Source organism: Muntiacus reevesi, chromosome 3 (assembly GCF_963930625.1).
Source record: "Muntiacus reevesi chromosome 3, mMunRee1.1, whole genome shotgun sequence".
NCBI classification, from domain to species: Eukaryota; Metazoa; Chordata; class Mammalia; order Artiodactyla; family Cervidae; genus Muntiacus; species Muntiacus reevesi.
Window position 1 is genome coordinate 168,717,885 of NC_089251.1, and position 18,869 is coordinate 168,736,753.

The 18,869-nt window shown below is 38.0% G+C and overlaps 1 protein-coding gene across 1 annotated transcript in view; it reads right to left on the minus strand.

Moving 5' to 3' along the window:
• The window catches only part of OPRM1 (opioid receptor mu 1), a 38,643-nt gene extending 23,419 nt beyond the window's left edge, over positions 1-15,224 (minus strand). The window contains exon 1 of the mRNA XM_065931084.1: positions 14,754-15,224. Coding sequence (XP_065787156.1) covers positions 14,754-15,046 — 293 coding nt within the window. The 5' untranslated portion in view covers positions 15,047-15,224. The remainder of the gene's footprint in view (positions 1-14,753) is intronic.
• Positions 15,225-18,869: the final 3,645 nt, after the last annotated feature.

Below are 18,869 nucleotides of genomic sequence, written 5' to 3' on the forward strand. Positions count from 1 at the left end.
AGACTTCAAAAATTAGCTCAATGAAACTAAACCTAACAGTTTTGAAAGACCTTAAGTTTTTCAGGGCCATATATGTCTTGTTTCAGATCTTAGTATTGAACTTCCCTGGTAGCTCAGACGGTAAAGCTCAGATCTTAGTATTATCATTAATTAACTGGCAAATTTGGGCTTATTACTCAAATTTTCTGAGATCTGCTCTCTTCATTTGTAAAACTTGAAAGATATCAGTATCTTCCTTAAATGGTTGGTGTAAAGATGAAAAAATTTCAATAGTATGTTTAAAGATTATTGATATGGAGGCTAATGTATACTGTAACTTTCAACAAATGTTAGCTAAAGTGATGTAGATGACGATGCCTCTTATGGGTTTCAAATTTAATGAAGCAGATACTATGTGCTCTGATAAGACAGAGGTTAAATGTTTATACTTATACAAGTGTTAATTTTGCTCTGCTTGTATTAATTTTTTAGAATGTTTTCTCATGTGTGCTAAAGGTAACTGATGCATCAAAGCCTAGATTTTTCTAAAATCACAGCCATTTTCCTTGACTCCCCCAATGATGTGATATGTTTAACTTCACATCTTCATCTGTCTTGACTAGAATGTTGACCAGAATATATTATTTTCAAATATCAACTTAACTTCAAACAGCTGTGTGGGCAGAATATCTCAGCTACATCAAAGCATGAATTCTATTATTGTTCCAGGAGACTAAATTTTCTGATAAAGGACATATATCTTTTTGTAAAATATGTTTTAAAAAGCAGTTAAAGTAAGGATGTGCGGAAGGTCATGTTAATTCATTCATTCATATGCTCTTATTTTTGAGTTTCTAAAGTTTTGAGAAAATAGTACTCTTGTGGAAGTTATCATTGGTTTGGTTTATATGTCTTAATATATGCTTTGTGGCATTGACTCATGTACCAGTGCCTTTCATGGAAATGTGACACATTTATTTAAAGACTGAAAACTTCTGTTTACTTTCAGAGTAATGATCCTTTTTCAAAAGATGACATCAATTTCTCCAGTTCTACAAAATGGATAGCAATTTTAAAGAACGGAAGATTTGAGCTTGACTTCTAACTTGAGCTCTCTGCTGCCTGCGTTTCTAAAAATGACAGGGTGTTCAGAAATAAAACAGACATTGTTTCAATGCAGGGACACACTGATGAATGTCTTCCAACAATGGCTCTTGAGATTTTCTTCCTGTGAGTCCCATTCATTCCAGACTCCACTCTGCCTTTGCATTATCCTTCATACTTGTGGAATGTTTGTAATATCTGCTTTGAGAAATACTTATAAATCCTAGTCAATGGGGTTCTCTATTTCACTGTTCTGTGAAAATTAACCAAGGCCCGCTCCACTCACTTTTATCTTGTCTCTGAAACATAAATAATATGTTTAATGAAATTTGGAAAATTAAATAAAGACTTAAATCAAAAAATATCCCATTGCTTGACTTGGTAATGGAGGAAGGTAAACTACCATAATTGCAATAAACCTTGGGAAGAGTGTTTGTCAGATAGTATGATTGAAGAACCCTGGGTCAGTTACCATAGTCCTACCCTTGACATTTATCAGCTGGTGAAATGGTTTAATATTCTTCTTGACTAGACTGTACTTTTAGAGATAGGTAGAACCTCATCTGAGCTTCCCTGATGGCTCAGTACTAAAGTATTCACCTGCCAATTCAGGAGACATAGGTTTGATCCCTGGGTTGGGACCAAACCCAGGAGGAGGCAACCATCCCAGTATCTTTGCCTGAAAAATCCCATGAACAGAGGAGCCTGGCAGGCTACAGACCATGAGTTGTAAAGAGTCGGACATGGCTGAGCAACTGAGCATGAGAACTCAGTCTATTTTTCTCAATTTTGGAGCTTCTAAGTGGGTGCTCTGTAAGCAGTGTTCAACAAATGAGAGCTTTAAATTCATCTTCTTTAGCATTAGTTTGGTTTACAATGTCTTTCCCTGTCTGTACTCATATTTTTTATATGTTTTGTTTATTTTTCAATGTAGTTAAATAAGCTTTCTTTTGTCATCAGAAGGAAAGACTGTTTGAAGGATCTCAGTATTGCCTGCTTTTAGTAGGACCTCTTATCTTAGTGGCCTTGGATCACCAACATCACCAGAAGCATGCTCATATTCAATTTCATTCAACCCATGTGGTTTCCTCTTTAGAACTGATGTGGACTGAGTAAGTATGAAATTATAATGTTTATAATAATTTCCCTTGTTCTTTTTGGCGGGCACAATCAGGGTCTGATAGGTCACACTGCCAGCAGCATTTTTCAATTAGCATTTAATACTCCCCCACAAAATGCTCAACCTTTCGCTGGCACTGAACCCAGTGTTTCAGTGAAAAATTGCTCAGAAGCAAAGGGCTTTTCTTTCATTGATCTCCTTGTTTCCCTACAGTTTCTGTACTTGGAATACTCTCAGCTTTCAGGGACACTGTAGATCTCAAAGATGTTATTTTCTACTTTGTGCTTGCTTTATTTGTAGTGTTTACTGCTCTGATTTTAAACATTGACAGGCATTGCCTTGCAAGTCCTGGAAAAATCCATTATGAAGGTGTTAGGAACAGACATTCACACAGACTCACTGTACCATCATTAATGCATTCTCCATGAAGAGTTCCATCCTTTTCACCTATTTTACTGTGATTAGTGAGTCAGACTCTAACAGAAGCCAGGACTTTTCACAAAGATGTTATTTTAAATTTCTAAATTTTCAAAGCTTGTATTCAGAGGACATCACTATTATAAGTTATTTTTTTCTAATTCAAGTAAACTATTTTGCTGAGTAAAAAGGAGTTTCATCATATGAAGTTTGTGTTTAGACTTAGATTCTGCCTTAGACACTTTGACCATAATACCAGTTTAAGTGTGAAACATCTAAGTTAAAAATAGCTATTTTTCCCCAAAATAATTGTTTTTTTTTCCCCAAAATAATTGTCTTTTTTCTCTATCAAACTTTTTATATAATATAGAGAGGGTAATTAATAGGGAGCTGAGTAAATTGTGGTTCAATGTCCTTAGAATTCTGTCCTTAGAATTATGTTCATCATCTTAGTGCCAACAAAATGAAATTGGAGTGATCCAGGGCATTGGAATGAATCAAAGAATAATAACAGGGACCCCATGCAACACCTTGCCTTGCCTCTGCAGAAATCGTGATTCCAAAAGGCCAAGCTGTATTTCAAAGTGTAATAATACAATTGATTTATGAGAAGGCAAGAATACTGAGTGAATATTGAGATCTTGCATGCCGATGAAGTGAACCCAGTGGGAGGGAAGAGAAGAAATTCCCAGAGGGAGGGAAAATGAAAGTGAAAGTCGCTCAGTCCTGTCTGACTCTTTGCAACCCCATGGACTATATAGTCCACGAAATTCTCCTGGCCAGAATACTGGAGTGGGTTGCCATGCGCTCTTCCAGGGGATCTTCCCAACTCAGGATCGAGCCCAGGTCTCCCACATTGCAGGCAGATTCTTTTACCAACTGAGCCACCAGTGAAGCAAATAGCTAAATTCCTTACTCTTACATAGCACTTTTAGAATTTACAGCATATTTCCATATATCTTATCTAATTTGGACCTAAACTCCAAGTGACGTTGAATGTGATTACCATTCTTTTGGTTAGCACTGTGTCCATGCTAGAACACCTACTATTAATGGAACTGACTGGTCAATTTCAGGGAACTTTTTAAGACATCCTGGGCTTTTGAAGTTCAGGGATGTAGTTTAATTTACTATTTATTCTATAAACAGCTTCTTAACATTCAGAGAAATTAAACATATGGACAGATCTCTTAAACCTCCTTGCCCAGCAGGACTGTCTTCTCCTCCATGAAATAGAGGTACAGATCTGTGCGCCTCAATCTTGACTGTACACTAGACTCATTAGACTCACCAGGGAAGCTTTTAGATCTATTGATGCCCAGGAGCTATGCCTGGAGTGTCTACTTTCATTAGTCTTAGGTGGAAACAGGTTTTCTTTCTTTTTAAAAGGCTTCCCGGGTGATTCTAGATTTCCCTGCTGGTCCAGTGGTTGGGAATCCACCTGCCAAAGCAGGGAACGTGGTTCGATTTTCAGTTAGGGATAAAAGATCCCACATGCCACGGGGCAACTAAGCCTGTGAGCCACAACTACTGAAGCCTGTGCACCCTCAAACCAGGGCTCTGTGATGAGAGAAACCGCCACAGTGAGAAGCCCGTGCCCAGCAAGGAAGAGTAACCCCAGCTCTCTGTAACTAGAGAAAGCCTGCGTGCAGCTTCAAAGACCCAGTGCAGCCAAAATACATACATACATACATAAATAAAATCATTAAAAAAAAATAATCCTTCGCAGGTGATTCTAACATGCAATCAATATTGAGGACCAAGATCTGAGAGATTTTCTTGGTGTCTAAGTGTTGCAAGGGTTTCTGCAATACCTCGGATGCTCCATGAGTTAACTCGAAGGAGACTCAAATTTGAGTATTCATTTTATCCTGCCTGGGTTTCTCGCTAGAATTTAGCTCCAAAAATCTCACGGAAGACATTCTGGGAACTGTAGCATTCTTCAGCTAGACTATCTTACTCATCCAGTTGGATCGCTCCCTAACTCGGCTCTCCTTGCGGACTTGTACCTGGTGGCCACCCAGCTGATCTAAAGAATTCATGTACATTCCAGAAAGTTTTCTCTGAGCACAAATGATCAAAGAAGCAGTCATTTGAATACAGATGGGGACTGAATTAAAGATGTGAAATCAGACAAGGAAGAGATTCCAGGGTATTTTAGGAAATGACTGAGCAAAACCAAGGGCTGGAAGCCAGAAGATTGCAAATACCGCAGGACACCTAGGCTGCTCCTAGTCCTCTTTATTCGGCTGGACAGTCTAAGTTTTAAAACACAGCCAATAACCATTTTCAAAACAACTTTTGAAAACCACTAAAAACAAATTTAAAAAAAATGATCAAGTTGTGTAAGTCAAAAGAAGAGGAAAAAATTCCAAGTGATGAGCTTTTGTGCTTCAAAGTGCCTACATAGAGGTGGAGGGAGATGAAGCTGCCAGTCACCACCTGGGTGCATGGGGGTGGATGTGCGTGTAGGTACAGGTGTCTTTGAGGACAGATTTCATATTTGCTAAGCAGCTAATGTGAATTTACAGGTGATGGTTTCAATTTTTCCTGAAAGCTTCAAATGACTGAAGATGAAAATACTGTGAGAAGGCCTAGAAAATTGCACTGATTTAAGATAACCACAAAGCATATCTAGTAGATGAAAATTTTTTAGAACCACTATTTTCTAAGCACTTACTCGCTAATCCCTGGTAATGGTGGTAATAATGGTAAGAGTGGTAATAATGGTAAGAGTGGTAATGAATATTGTAGATTGTCTGGATCAGATGAAGACTAGGAGTTGAAGATGGCCACTGGGGTGACATGGAGATGGTCCTCTGTGATTACTTTTTTGACCCAACTTCAACATCTGTTTCAGAAAAGCAGTATCCTCTGTCATAAAAAAGTGGTATTCTCTTTCCAAAAAATCTATGAGCGCTTTTCAGATTTGTATGTATCAGGCTTCCCTGATAGCTCAGTTGGTAAAGAATCTGCCTGCAATGCAGGAGACCCTGGTTTGATTCCCGGGTGGGAAGATCCTCTGGAGAAGGGATAGGCTAGCCACTCCAGTATTCTTGGGCTTCCCTTTGGCTCAGCTGATTTGTATGAAACTTCATTTTGTACTGATATTTCTTCTTCTTATAAAACACTGCAAGTTGGTACTAGATATTTTAACAAAATACTTTGTTTCCATCTAGTAAATAACAAAATGCGATCAAATTTGCCAAAGAAGAAGATATGCTCTTTTTATGACCATGGCAAGACAATGAATTCTACTCAGTACACCTGTACCAGAGTTTGGCAAATCACAGCTTGTGGGCCAAATTTGTCAGCTAAGCATGGTTTTCTGTCAGAATGGTTTTACATTTGTAATTTGCATTTTGATTTTTTTATAAGTATAATAATTAGCTTGGCTGTTTTTAATCTGAGGATGCTATAAGGAAGTAGATTGGTAACACTTATTATGGAATAATTTGCATTATAGAATGAAGTAAGCCAAAAGAAAGGTTTGTATTATTTTGTACTGAAAGAAGAATCATTTCATTCTTGCAAAATGAGTCAACAAAAGAACATATGGCACGATTATTTTCTGATAATCAAATGTATGGATTTTCATAAAATTCAAAATATTATATTCATAAAATTCATAAAATAGTAGGTAAAATTATTAAATATGCTATTAGAAAGTAAATTCTTTTTTGTTATTAATGAGAACTATTTTAGACGTCAAATCTTTCCATGTCTGCCTTCTACATCTATTTTAGTTAGAATAACAAAAGCCAAAAATAAGTTTATAGGTAGTTTTATATTTTTAAGTGGTTGAGAAAAATAATATTTTGAGGCATGCAAAAATTATATGGAAATTCACATTTCTGTGTCTACATAAAGTTTTATTGGAACACAGTCATGACCATCTATTTTCATTTTGTCTATGGCTACTTTTGGGCTACTGTGACAGACTGGAATAATTGTGACAGAGGCCATGTGGCAACAGTGCCCAATATATTTACTTTCTGGCCCTTGACAGTGAACATTTTTAACCCCTGGTCTAGACTGTGAGGCCATCCCTCTTCATCTGATGGGTGTCAGCTGTGTGCACATGTAAATGTAGTAAAATAAGGTGAATTCTTAGCTTGGAATCATTTAAATTCAAACTTTACATTGACTTACGAAAACATCTTGGTATAAAATAGATTTTTTAGATTCCAGAATTGCCTCCCTACTTCACTGGTGCATTCTCAGCCTTCTCAGAGTGGAAGAACCAGGCTAATTCACACATCTGGAACCATTAAATTATAGGCAGTTTAGCTTTCTATTGAAAGCTAGGGTAAGAATTTTGTGGCTGAAAAATTACTCCAAACTTTGTTGAATATAAATATCAAGTACACTATATAGAAAGCAATGAACAAGGGCCTACTATATAACATAGGGAACTCAACTCAATATTCTGTAATACCTACATGGAAAAGAAACAGAAAAAAGCATAGAAATAGGTATGTGTACTGTGTGCTAAGTTGCTTCAGTTGTGTCTGACTCTGTGACCCCATGGACTGTAGCCCATCAGACTCCTCTGTCTACGGGATTCTCCAGGCAAGAATATTGGAGTGGATCGTCATGCCCTCCTCCAGGGGATCTTCCCAACCCAAGGATCGAACTCACATCTCATGTCTGCTGCACTGGCAGGCTAGTTCTTTCCTGCTAGCACCACCTGGGTAGCCCAGATATAGGTATGTGTTTGCTGTACTTGGTCGCTCAGTCGTGTCCAACCCATTGCAACCCTATGGACTGTAGCCCGCCAGGCTCCTCTGTCCGTGGGGATTCTCCAGGCAAGAATCCTGGAGTGGGTTGTCATGCCTTCCTCCAGGGGATCTTCCCAACCCAGGGATTGAATCCAGGTCTTCCGCATTGCAGGTGGACTCTTTACCTCCTGAGGCACCATCAAAGTCCAGATGTAAGTATACGTATAACTAAATCACTTGGTTGTACATGTGAAAGTAGCAGGTCATTGATAAATCAACTCTACTCCAATATAAAATAAAAAATTAAAAAAAAATGGCCCCAGATGTAGTGCTGAAGCGCTCTGCAGTGTCCTAAACACAAGAGGACTGTGAGGCGCCTAACAGAGAGTAGACATCTTAGATAAGTTTCATGCAGATGTCATAGAGGTGCTGGTCATGAGTTCAGAGCCCATGAGTCAACAATATATATTAAATAAGATGCCTTTTAACAGGAACACACATAACAGAATATTATGTATTGACTAGCTGATGAAAATGTAACTGTATGTTCACAAGATCCTCCCCCTATATTTCCTCTAAAAGCAAAGCTTCAGTCTCCTCTAATTCAGTAGGTAAAGTGAATTCATAGGGGGGAAAAAAAACTACCATGAAAAATGAGAATTGATTATAGTAACTTTTAATTTTTTCACTCTTTAAAATTTTACTTTCTGTAGGTAAGTTATAAGACTAACAATCTATTTCCCATTCAAAGTTTGTGGGCTCGTGTGTAGACATATATGTGTTTTATTTGAATTTATTATTTGCTGATATCAATCCATTGGTACAGGTCAGTTTTCATAACTCAAGTCATAAAGGCTAAATATGCATGAACAAGGCAATGAATTGAGGGAATTGTCTGAATTAAGCTTTACATCTGAATAATCTGAGGCATAGCTGCTGTGCTGAAAACTGAATTACATTTTAAAGATATGCAGTCCTGTTATTCAAGTCTGAAATGTTGAACTTTTTGACCAACAGAGAGATCTACAACTGTAGATCAAATTTTCAAGGATTAGCATCAGATATTTTGAAAAATTTATGAGAAAATGCACAGATTTTTCACAATAGTAGCATTTATTATGAATTACACTTCAGGGAAATTGGTGGTAAGAGTACTTTGAGGAGGCTTCAAAGTGGAATGGATTTAAGTTGGGACTTGATGAAGAAGAAGAATTTTGATAGAAGAAAGAAGTATTAAGACCATGAAGGAAAATAGAAAACATAAAGAAAAGGTATAAAAGAAATTTATATGTAGCACTTTTGAAAACAGTGAGTGGATGGTTTAATTTATTCCACATTAAATTATACTAATACTTGTTAGTGCATTTTAATGATTATTATTTGAATCACTTCAGCACACCTACTTATATCCAGCTGATAAACTAATACATGATTGAATTGAAAAAGCAAATTTACTTGAAAATATCCTTGCCTGGACAGAAACTGATGTCCAGAATAGAATGATCTCCTTCTCATTTAATAGACTCCATTGCATGTTTCATCCTGTGTGATAGCCCTACCTGCCCTCCCCATTGGCTTACAAAGATTCACTTGGTTAGGCTTGGTAGAATCTCTCTGATAAGCTTTACAATGCAACATCCAGAAGGTGATTAATTCCTGAAGACAAATATTAAAATGATTTCTGAATGAATTAAAGAGAAAATGAAAGAGAGAAAAAGAGATAGAGAGAGATCAGAATTTAAGCTGAATCTAAGAAGTCTGGGTCCAGGTCAGAATCTTCTGTGTGATCTTTGAGACTCAACCACAGGCAGTCACAAAGCCTCTACCTGCCAGGCTTCATGGGGGAAAGCATCCTTCCTACCACTACTTAGTAGACAATCTCCAGGGAGTTGTGGGCAAGGAATTGTGCCCCTCCCCCACCTTTACACCTTGGGTGTGTATGCATCCTTAGCCCAACCACCTCCATCTGGAGACCTTCAGGAAAGGCTTTAAGACACTTTGCTTAATGGATAGGGAGTAGGCAACAGCCATGGGCAGTATTCAGCATAATTCTTGAGGTCAGGGAGCCCTTGGTGCTTTTGGTGAGACTCTTTCCAGGTGTCTCTCTGGAGACCTTCGTATCAGGGGTCCTTGAAGAAATTCTTCCTACTCTGACTCTGTGCTTTCCCACTTCTACCCCATCCTTTCGTGTTAGTCCTGGCCCCTAGGTCCATAAAACGGGAGTATCCTTTGGTTCGGGGCTCCTTGTGCAGTGAGATGATGACCTCCTCTTTTCCCCTTCTCCACATCTGTGCTCATACACGCAACCTGGTGCCTTTCTGTGGGGAAAATGCAACACTGAGGATAACATCTTTCCTGCTTAACCTTTTGCTTATTCTCTCCCTGTGAGTGAGGAAAGGCTTGAAAATGACTTTCAGTATCGTTCATTCTTAATCAGCCACTATAACATCTGGCAACTCAGCATTTTCTTTCTCTGACAGATCCATTTGAGCTCATTTAGAATCCAAGGAAGTGAGATGGAATGCAAAATTATTTAATGTTGTAGATAACTAGCTTTCTTCCTCCAGATAGTAGAGGTGGAAAAACTGTGGAGAAACAGTCCTTGAAGTCACCATAGAAAATGTTAGTACTACTAGTTACCAATTAGACTAGATGCTAGTCTAGGTAACCCATTTGGCAGAAGAGGACTATTATGCACTGAGAGTTTGAGGCTGAACCATTATTGGCACTTCTCTTCCACGCTACTCTTCCACTCTGGATTTATTTCTTGGTTCAAGGACTCTTAGACTGAGGTACTGGTGGGGAAGGAAATAAGGTGGCCTGAAGCAAAAGCGAATGGGTAAAGAAAGGAGTTGCTATAACAAGATCATTAAATGATGTTTCTTGTATATGATGCTTCTTGTGTCTGTTGTTTCACTTCACTTTCAAGGGCCCTGACATTTGCTCGAGCTTACCTGTTATGAGTATTCTTACAGTTATTACACAACAAGGGATCAGTGGAAAAAGAGACAGTAGTTTGTGTCTTCAGCAAACCTTCACTTTCTTTACATATCAGAGATCCTACTGCTACCAACACTCTGACCTCAAGTATGCTGAATACTATCCATGGCTGTTGCCTACTCTATATCCATCAAACAAAATGTACTAAAACCTTTCCTGAATCCTGAGGCAGAAAAAAATTAAAAGGAAAAGCTTGGTTTATAAACTGTCTTGGTAGCTCTGACTGGGGTTGTGTAGAATTTTTCTTAAGAATTTCTAATTGTCAAGAACAATTAGAGTAGTAAAACAATTAGTGTAGTAAACTTACACTCAATGAGTCTATAAAGCTCTATTTATTAATCAGAATTTACATTGTAGCCAGTTATAAAATAACAGAAATGATGAGCTTTGCAGTGCTTGAGATAAGAGCTTGGGTGAAGGTAAGTCACTTTGGAAAGAGATTTCAGGGAACTGAGGTGGGAGGAAGGTTGAGTACTGAAGAACTGATGCTCTCAAACTGTGGTGCTGGAGAAGACTCTTGAAAGTCCCTTGGACTCCAAGGAGATCAAAGTAGTCAATCCTAAAGGAAATCAACCCTGAATATTCATTAGAATGATTGATGCTGAAGCTCCAATACTTTGGCCACCTGATGGGGAGAGCCAACTCATTGGAAAAGACCCTGATGCTGGGAAAGATTGAGGGCAGGAGAGGAAGAGGGTGACAGGATGGTTGGATGGCGTCACGAAGTCAATGGACATGACTTTGAATAAACTCCAGGAAATAGTGAAAGACAGGAAAGCCTGGTGTGCTGCAGTCCATGGGTCGCAAATAATTAGACATGACTTAGCTACTGAACAAAGAACAGCAAAGGTAGGAAAGAAGAAAAATGAAACAGAAAAGGAGGAAAAGCTAGCATATGGCTTGAAATGGTCATAATGTGGACCAGACCTTCCAATGTGCCTTGTGTTCTGTGCAGAACTGTGCATTATTTTGATTGATTTTTTTCTTTAAAAGATTCTTGACAATAATACACTACTATCCCAGTTTAAACAATGGCCACATTCAGCCTGGATGAGAGAGGAGTTTGGGGAAGAAAGGATACATGTATATGTATGGCTGAATCCCTTCGCCGTTCACCTATCACAATATTATTAATCAGCTATATCCCAATAGAAAATAAAATATTTAAATTAAAAAAAAAGGAAATTAAAAAACCCCAACAAGTGGAAGATGTCAGCATTCTCCAGAGAAGACCACCTGAGCCCAGATTTAAGGAACCAGAAACGCACACCAGGAGACCACCTGAGACCAGATTCAAGGAGTATAGGTCCTTACACACACTAAACTTATCAGCAATCTGACCTTTGAACTATTGCTATAAAACTCATCAAATCCTCCTATGTTGGACTGCACAGTTTCTGGGGCAGAAGCCCACTCTGTCCCCCTTTGCCTGGCAAAACAATAAAACTATGCTTTTCTACTTCCAAAAAAAAAAAAATGATTGCCATATTTTGTAATATTTTATCACCAAATTTTTCCAGAATATTTGTTGTGATTTTTATAATATAGTTATCCCACAAGTAATTTTTTTCTTTAAGGCCAAAAAGCCTTTTAGATAATGAATAGTTATAACATTCTATTATCTAATATCTGGATTTTAAAACTTTAGATATATGACATTATCTCTTTTTCTCCCTTATGTTTCTTAGAACAACACTGTAAGAATGATACTTGTTATATTATTTAATAATGTTGTTGATGAAGGTATGATGATGATAGAGTGAAGACACAGGAGAGAAAATAACTAATCAAGGCATCTATAGTATCTTTGTTGTTATTTTGCTGCCATTGTCATTGGAGCCTCATGGTTTAATCAATGTAATAAGACATTCTAATAAATGTTATGTTTATTTGGTTAGAAAATCCTAGCTACTTAATGATTCAAAAGTATTTGTTGAATTTTGAATAATAGCAAGAAGTATTTTATCTCAGTACTTTAATAGATGCAGCATTATATTAATCTTTTTAACAGAGGCAATAATATCTGTGAATTGTTCACTTTATAGTTAAATAACCATAGCATAGAGATAGTCTAGTTAAATATTCTCAGCTTAATAGATATAGTTCCTTCACTCCCTAGAAGCTTTTCTCATTACTTCATTGGTTACTGAACTATTTTTCTGTTTCACAGTTGTATTCCCAGACAATTACCTGACCTTGGAATTAAACACCTGACTTTCATAGGTGGGTGTTTGAGGTGCCTTTTCAAATAGTACTGTATTTTGGTTGAAACTTTAAGCACAGAAAAATAAAGGATAATATCATGTTCTTAGTAAGAGACAAGGTCAGCATCCTTTTCCAAGTCATCAAAAGTTCAGAGGTAATACCTTTAAAACAAAATCACCCAACTAGTAATATCTTCAGCACTAGAATAAAGCTAATCTGTTTATTCCACAGCCAGTTGTTGCTCTATTGGCTATCTGCTTTATAGAAAAGCATAAGCCAGAGAGGAGAAAAATGAGGACGGAAAATACCAAGAGAAGCAATAAAAGCATAAATGATTATGTTTTAGACGACAGCATTTCAAGATGGTTTTATGATTTTTCTTCATTCTTCATTCTCCAGGATTACAGACATAAGTTTGGATTAATTTATTATTTCCACATTGCTCTGTCAAACTTGTAGTTGAATTAACTCAAATCATGAGCCACTCTGATAAACAGAAAATTACATTGGCTAAGAGCAATTCCATGGTATTGAACTAATGAACTTATCTGTCCTTGGAGAAATCATTTATATTTTCTGTGCCACATTTTACTCACCTAGCCTAGAAAACCTTTAGGTTCCCTTATGGCCCTATAAGCTTATGATTCCATGAATTTTCTTAGGAGAAATGAGAAATTTTCCCTTCATGGGGCAGGAATGTAGTTGCTATTTTTATTATCATAAATGTAAAATAAGGCAGTTTTTATATTTGATAGGAAGCTTTGTATTGAATTATATAAAGTAAATGTTTAAAGATAAATTCTTCCATTGATTCTCTTCCTGCATTTTTCCTTTTGTTGTTATCTTTCTTTGCAATAGATGGTGCTCTTTACTCAGAGAAACTACTTATATGATTCCTCATCAAAAGATCAAGAAAATTAGCTTTAATCTTTAACAATCATTAATTTTAAAAATTTATAAAAAATTTTAAAAAATCAGACCTAAAAGTAGAAAGAATTGATTAGAAATAACTTGTAGCACCTTGATAATGAAAGCATAATGGAAAAAATGATTGCCAAGTGATTTAAGAGCTCCACTGAAACCTGCAGTACTTGCTGAATAGATGAAGCCAATTTTGCAGCTAAACATGGAAGTACCATGGAACCCCCAGTAGAAAGAACATCCTAAATCAGGAGCCATTTTAAAGTGTTAAAATAATTATCTACTTCTCAAAAGTTAAAATATAGTATTCCATATCAACATGTAGGATTTGAATAGGCACATCAACGCTAACACAATCTACTTCAATCTCAGCTAATATTGAACTTGTACACTCTTTGCCAAATGAATCTGGAACATCTGGACAAATAGAAACTGGGCCACAGGCTCTTCTGAAATCATCTCATTAGATGAAGACACTTTTTGATTTTTCTGGAGTAACCATTATAACTTCCTATGTAATAGTTTATCCTCCAGAATTATGCTGTTTTTGGTCACTTCTAACTTGTTTCAACTTTGGGGGGCATCGAAAAACAGTCATGTCCTGCAGTTCCAGACCACCTGACCTATTCCTGATTCAGTTTGTGACTCCCCTAGCAAATCTGTAGCTGCAACTGCAAACTGGTCTAGGCAACACAGCCATCATATTACAGCAAAACAGCGCTATTTACTGTGGCAAGACACCAGAGAAACTTCCTCTATGAGTGAGGAAGAGGAGGGTGCAGTGATGGTGCAGCAAATGCACTGGAATCAGCAGGAACAGGGAAGTCGCCAAAGTCCATCTCTGAAAAGAAGAGAGAAGGAAATCTGCCCCTCCACCCCCAATTAAGGATAAAATAACTAGAATTTCTCTTCTATTTTCCACAAATTATTGTTTCCACAGCTCCTTTGGAAGGGACTATGGGACACCGTGCTTAAGAGCCCAGAGCTCTGTTGGCTCAGCATAAGCAAGCTGCAAGATTGAGTGTTTTTCTGTTTGTTTTTGTCTTGCCAGAGCTTTAGAGCTTTTACCAAAACAACTTCTCTGTTTCTGAAATTTTGGATTCTTTGTTTATTAACGGAGGGAAGAATAGAAAAGTAGGCTTTTGTACTCAAGTAGCAACCACTCTGTCTACTTTCACCTCTACATTCTCCCCTGTTTTACCTCCTTTTTTCTCATCCTCCCCGCCCCCCACCCCCTTTATGCCTCGATTAGCCACCGAAATCCGGAGCCCTCTGGCCTTCCTTACCTGACGATCACATACATGACCAGGAAGTTTCCGAAGAGCCCCACCACGCACACGATGGAGTAGAGGGCCATGATGATGACGGCCGTGATCATGGAAGGGCTGCCGGCCGACGGGCACAGGATGTCGCTCCCGCCCAGCTCGGTGCGGTTCGGACCGCATGGGTCGGACAGGTTGCCTTCTAAGTGGGAGAAGTTGACCCAGGAGCTGGGACTAGGTGCTGGGGAGCAACTCGAAGGGTGTGTGAAGGGATCGGTGCAGTTGCTGGCGTTCCTGGGGACGGCGCCGCTGTCCATGGTGCTGACCGCCGGCAGGGACCACGTAGGGAGGAACGGCGAGCACCCTGACTTTTCGGGTTCCACGCGCGAGCCGCTTCGTCTCGCTGCTGCCACAGCTCCTGTTATTTCTTACAGCGACCAACCCCGGCGGAGCCAGAGAGGAGCGTCAGGCAGGCGAGAGCCAAGCATCTGACATTATCCTCTGCTTGTAGCCCCCTCCCACCTTAGAGGCACAGACAGGGCTCCAGCCGCACACCGCCGGGGGGAAGGAGGGGAGGGCTGTGCGGGATCCGGAGGCTGGAGCCGAGGGAGGAGAAAGAAGTGGATTTTGCGCAAAGCGATCCAACGACTCGGTTTCCCCGAGTTGCACTCCTCTGTGCAAACACCTCTAAGGACAGGCAGGACCAGGAAGGGAGTTGGAGAGAAGGGGTTGTGAGTGAGACAAAAGGAGAGTTTTTGGCGGATGCAAAGCGTAAGGAAGGGGGCTGACCTCACATTTTCCAGTGCCATTTTCTCAGTGTACCATGACAGAAGAGACACTGGTCTGACGCCACCCTGACATCCCAGACCCCAGCGCTCTTCTATCCCTGCTGCCTAAGCAATCACATGGGGCAGGGTACATACAATCCTCTTCTGTAGCCCTGCTTGCCTCAGACTTCTGTCTGCAGAAAAAGTCACCGTGTCTCATTACTAAAAGAGAATTTCCAACCCTTCAACTCTGCCTGGAACAAGAGTGATTCCTTCTGTGGAAAAGAGATGAGAAACAAACTTTTAGAGAGGATATGTATTCCCTTTACTTCATATTCCCTTATTTCTCCTGTAGTAGAAGCTTTATTTGCATCTTATTTCTAGCTTGCTGACAAAGAGACACAGGGAGTTATGGTTTCCAGAAAAGTCAAAGAAAGACAAGGGTGACATTCCATATATAAATCTCATAGGTTTGGGGTTATTAATTATTGGTTTTATCTCCAGCCTTCCTATATGTACTTCTCAGTAGAAGATTGTGAAAACCAGGTATTTGCATTATTTCAGTGTATTCTAGTGTAGACATTCCAGGAAAAACTACATAGACATCTGGAACTGGAATGGCTCATACAAGGTTGAGGATTATTGATATGCTTTAAAATTTGATAATTCACTTTTAAATCCATAAATGTTTCTACTTTATTCATAAATTTTATTTTGTTTGCTTTGTTTTTTGGTAATGTTAACACAAATTCTGAAGTAATTCTTATTTCTATTCATGGGTATATTTGTCTGCATATGTATCTTTTAACTACTAACACTATCATTAAAGATCCCCAGTTGATTGTAGAAAGCTATATCCTTGGTGAACAGGGATCAGGGTGAGGTAGGGAGCTTGGAAAGAACATTCAATTCCGATATTATTTTTATCACTTGCCTTGAAAACATAACACTGGTAAGCTACACTAATCATAGATGATTTTGCCAATGTTCAGTATTATTTTTACCTTTTTTATGTTGAAGGATATAATTTCAACAGTAAAATGTTATACAGATCTCCTACAGAATAATAAAAATGTTTCACCACATATTCTTCTATGAACTAATATATTAATTCACCCGTATTCAGCTGAAATCTGTTTGCCATTATTCAGCCTCTTGAGGACACACAGAACCAGTCTAAACTTACGTATGTTAAAGACAAATAAGCAAAGTATAATAAGTCCTTGCCTTAAAGTCAGATCCTCTTGTGAACCTTAGATTTGTAACTTAGACTTTTTAGCTGTAGGAATTTAGATGTGTTTCTTTACCTGACTGAATGACAGCATTCTTATCAGTGGAAAAAAATGGATAATATCTCATATGACTTTTACCAGGATTAAATGAAATACATAATGCAATTGAGTGATTTAATAAATAAGTCATTGTGATTATACTTCATATATTTGAAAATAACTGAGTAGTCTCTTCTGCAAATTAAACATTACCTTCCTTAGACTGGGTCTTAAAAGATGTAGCTTTGAATTCTTTCAGGAAATTGGCCTCTTTTCTAGTCACATTATAGTTTGTAGATCTGCTCTTAAAACAGTGTTCTAAGGATAGCCTGACCAATCAACACTGAACAATATTATAAACTTCCCTTTTTTACCATCACAGGTTTTGGAAGGTCCATTCGTTTTTATTTTTGAAGTTGCATTACTCTTTTGTCTCCTTCTAGGTCTAGTATTGGCAAAATTTCTTAAACATGATCCAAGTTAGTTCAACAAATATTTGATGATCTACCTTGAACCAAGTACTGGAATTTAAAAAGATAGGTATACTTATTTTTGACCACAGAAGCTTACCTCTTATCCTTGGTGAGTCATATTTTTCCTGTTGTATAAATTAATAACAGTTTTAGAAGGATAAAAGTGCAACACTGTAGATTCTTTTATTTTAAAATTATATTTAATTAGAGTTGGTTCATAATTCAAATCTAAGAAGATCCTTTAAAGTGATGATTCTATCATCTTTTTTATGCATGCTTCCTATTTTGTATACCTATTTACTCTCCCAGCTTTATATAGATTCCTCAAGACATGCTCAATCACTGCATAGTAGAATGTTTCTCTTTGGCTTTGTCTGTGTGCAAAAGACATACATATATATATATATATATGTGTGTGTGTGTGTGTGTGTGTGTGTGTATATGCACACATGTTATTTCTATATGAGAAATATTTATCTTTTGTTGATATTTCTTCTTAGCCTACATTTTCTATTTAAAGAAAGAAAAATTTATCATATCACTCAAGATTTGCCATTACTATAAAACCCATATCATACATTTTTTCATGAAAATATTTACTTCAAAGCAACACATTCAGTATTAGCTAAGCTATATCATAGACAAATACTAAATGTTCCCTCTTCCTTGAATTTCAAATATATATTAGTTTTAGTTATTCATTGGCTTCCCTGACAGTTCAGTTGGTAAAGAATTCACCTGCAATGCAGGAGACCCTGGTTCAATTCCTGAGTCTGGAAGATCCCCTGGAGAAGGGATAGGCTACCTACCCTGAGGTAGCCACAAGAGAGGCTACCTCAGGCCTCTCTTGTGGCTCAGCTGGTAAAGAATCCATCTATACTGAAGGAGACCTGGATTTGACCCCTGGGTTGGGAAGATGCCATGGAGAGGGGAAAGGCTACCCCCTCCAGTATTCTGGCCTGGAGAATTTCATGGGCTGTATAATCCATGGGATCACAAAGAGTCAGAAATGACTGAGCAACTTTCACTTTAGTTGTTAATACAATTGTCATCATCCCACACTTGTTTTAATATCTTGATCGTGATTTTTTTGAAGCATGGATGCTAATGAAACACATGATTAATAACTATTAATAAGAAATACAGATGTTTTTTAAGAAATCTCCACACTGTTTTCCATAGTGGCTGTACTAGTTTGCATTCCCACCAACAGTGTAAGAGGGTTCCCTTTTCTCCACACCCTCTCCAGCATTTATTGCTTGTAGACTTTTGGATAGCAGCCATCCTGACTGGCGTGTAATGGTACCTCATTGTGGTTTTGATTTGCATTTCTCTGATGATGAGTGATGTTGAGCATCTTTTCATGTGTTTGTTAGCCATCTGTATGTCTTCTTTGGAGAAATGTCTGTTTAGTTCTTTGGCCCATTTTTTGATTGGGTCGTTTATTTTTCTGGAATTGAGCTTCAGGAGTTGCTTGTATATTTTTGAGATTAATCCTTTGTCTGTTTCCTCATTTGTTATTATTTTCTCCCAATCTGAGGGCTGTCTTTTCACCTTACTTATAGTTTCCTTTGTTGTGCAAAAGCTTTTAATTTTCATTAAGTCCCATTTGTTTATTTTTGCTTTTAT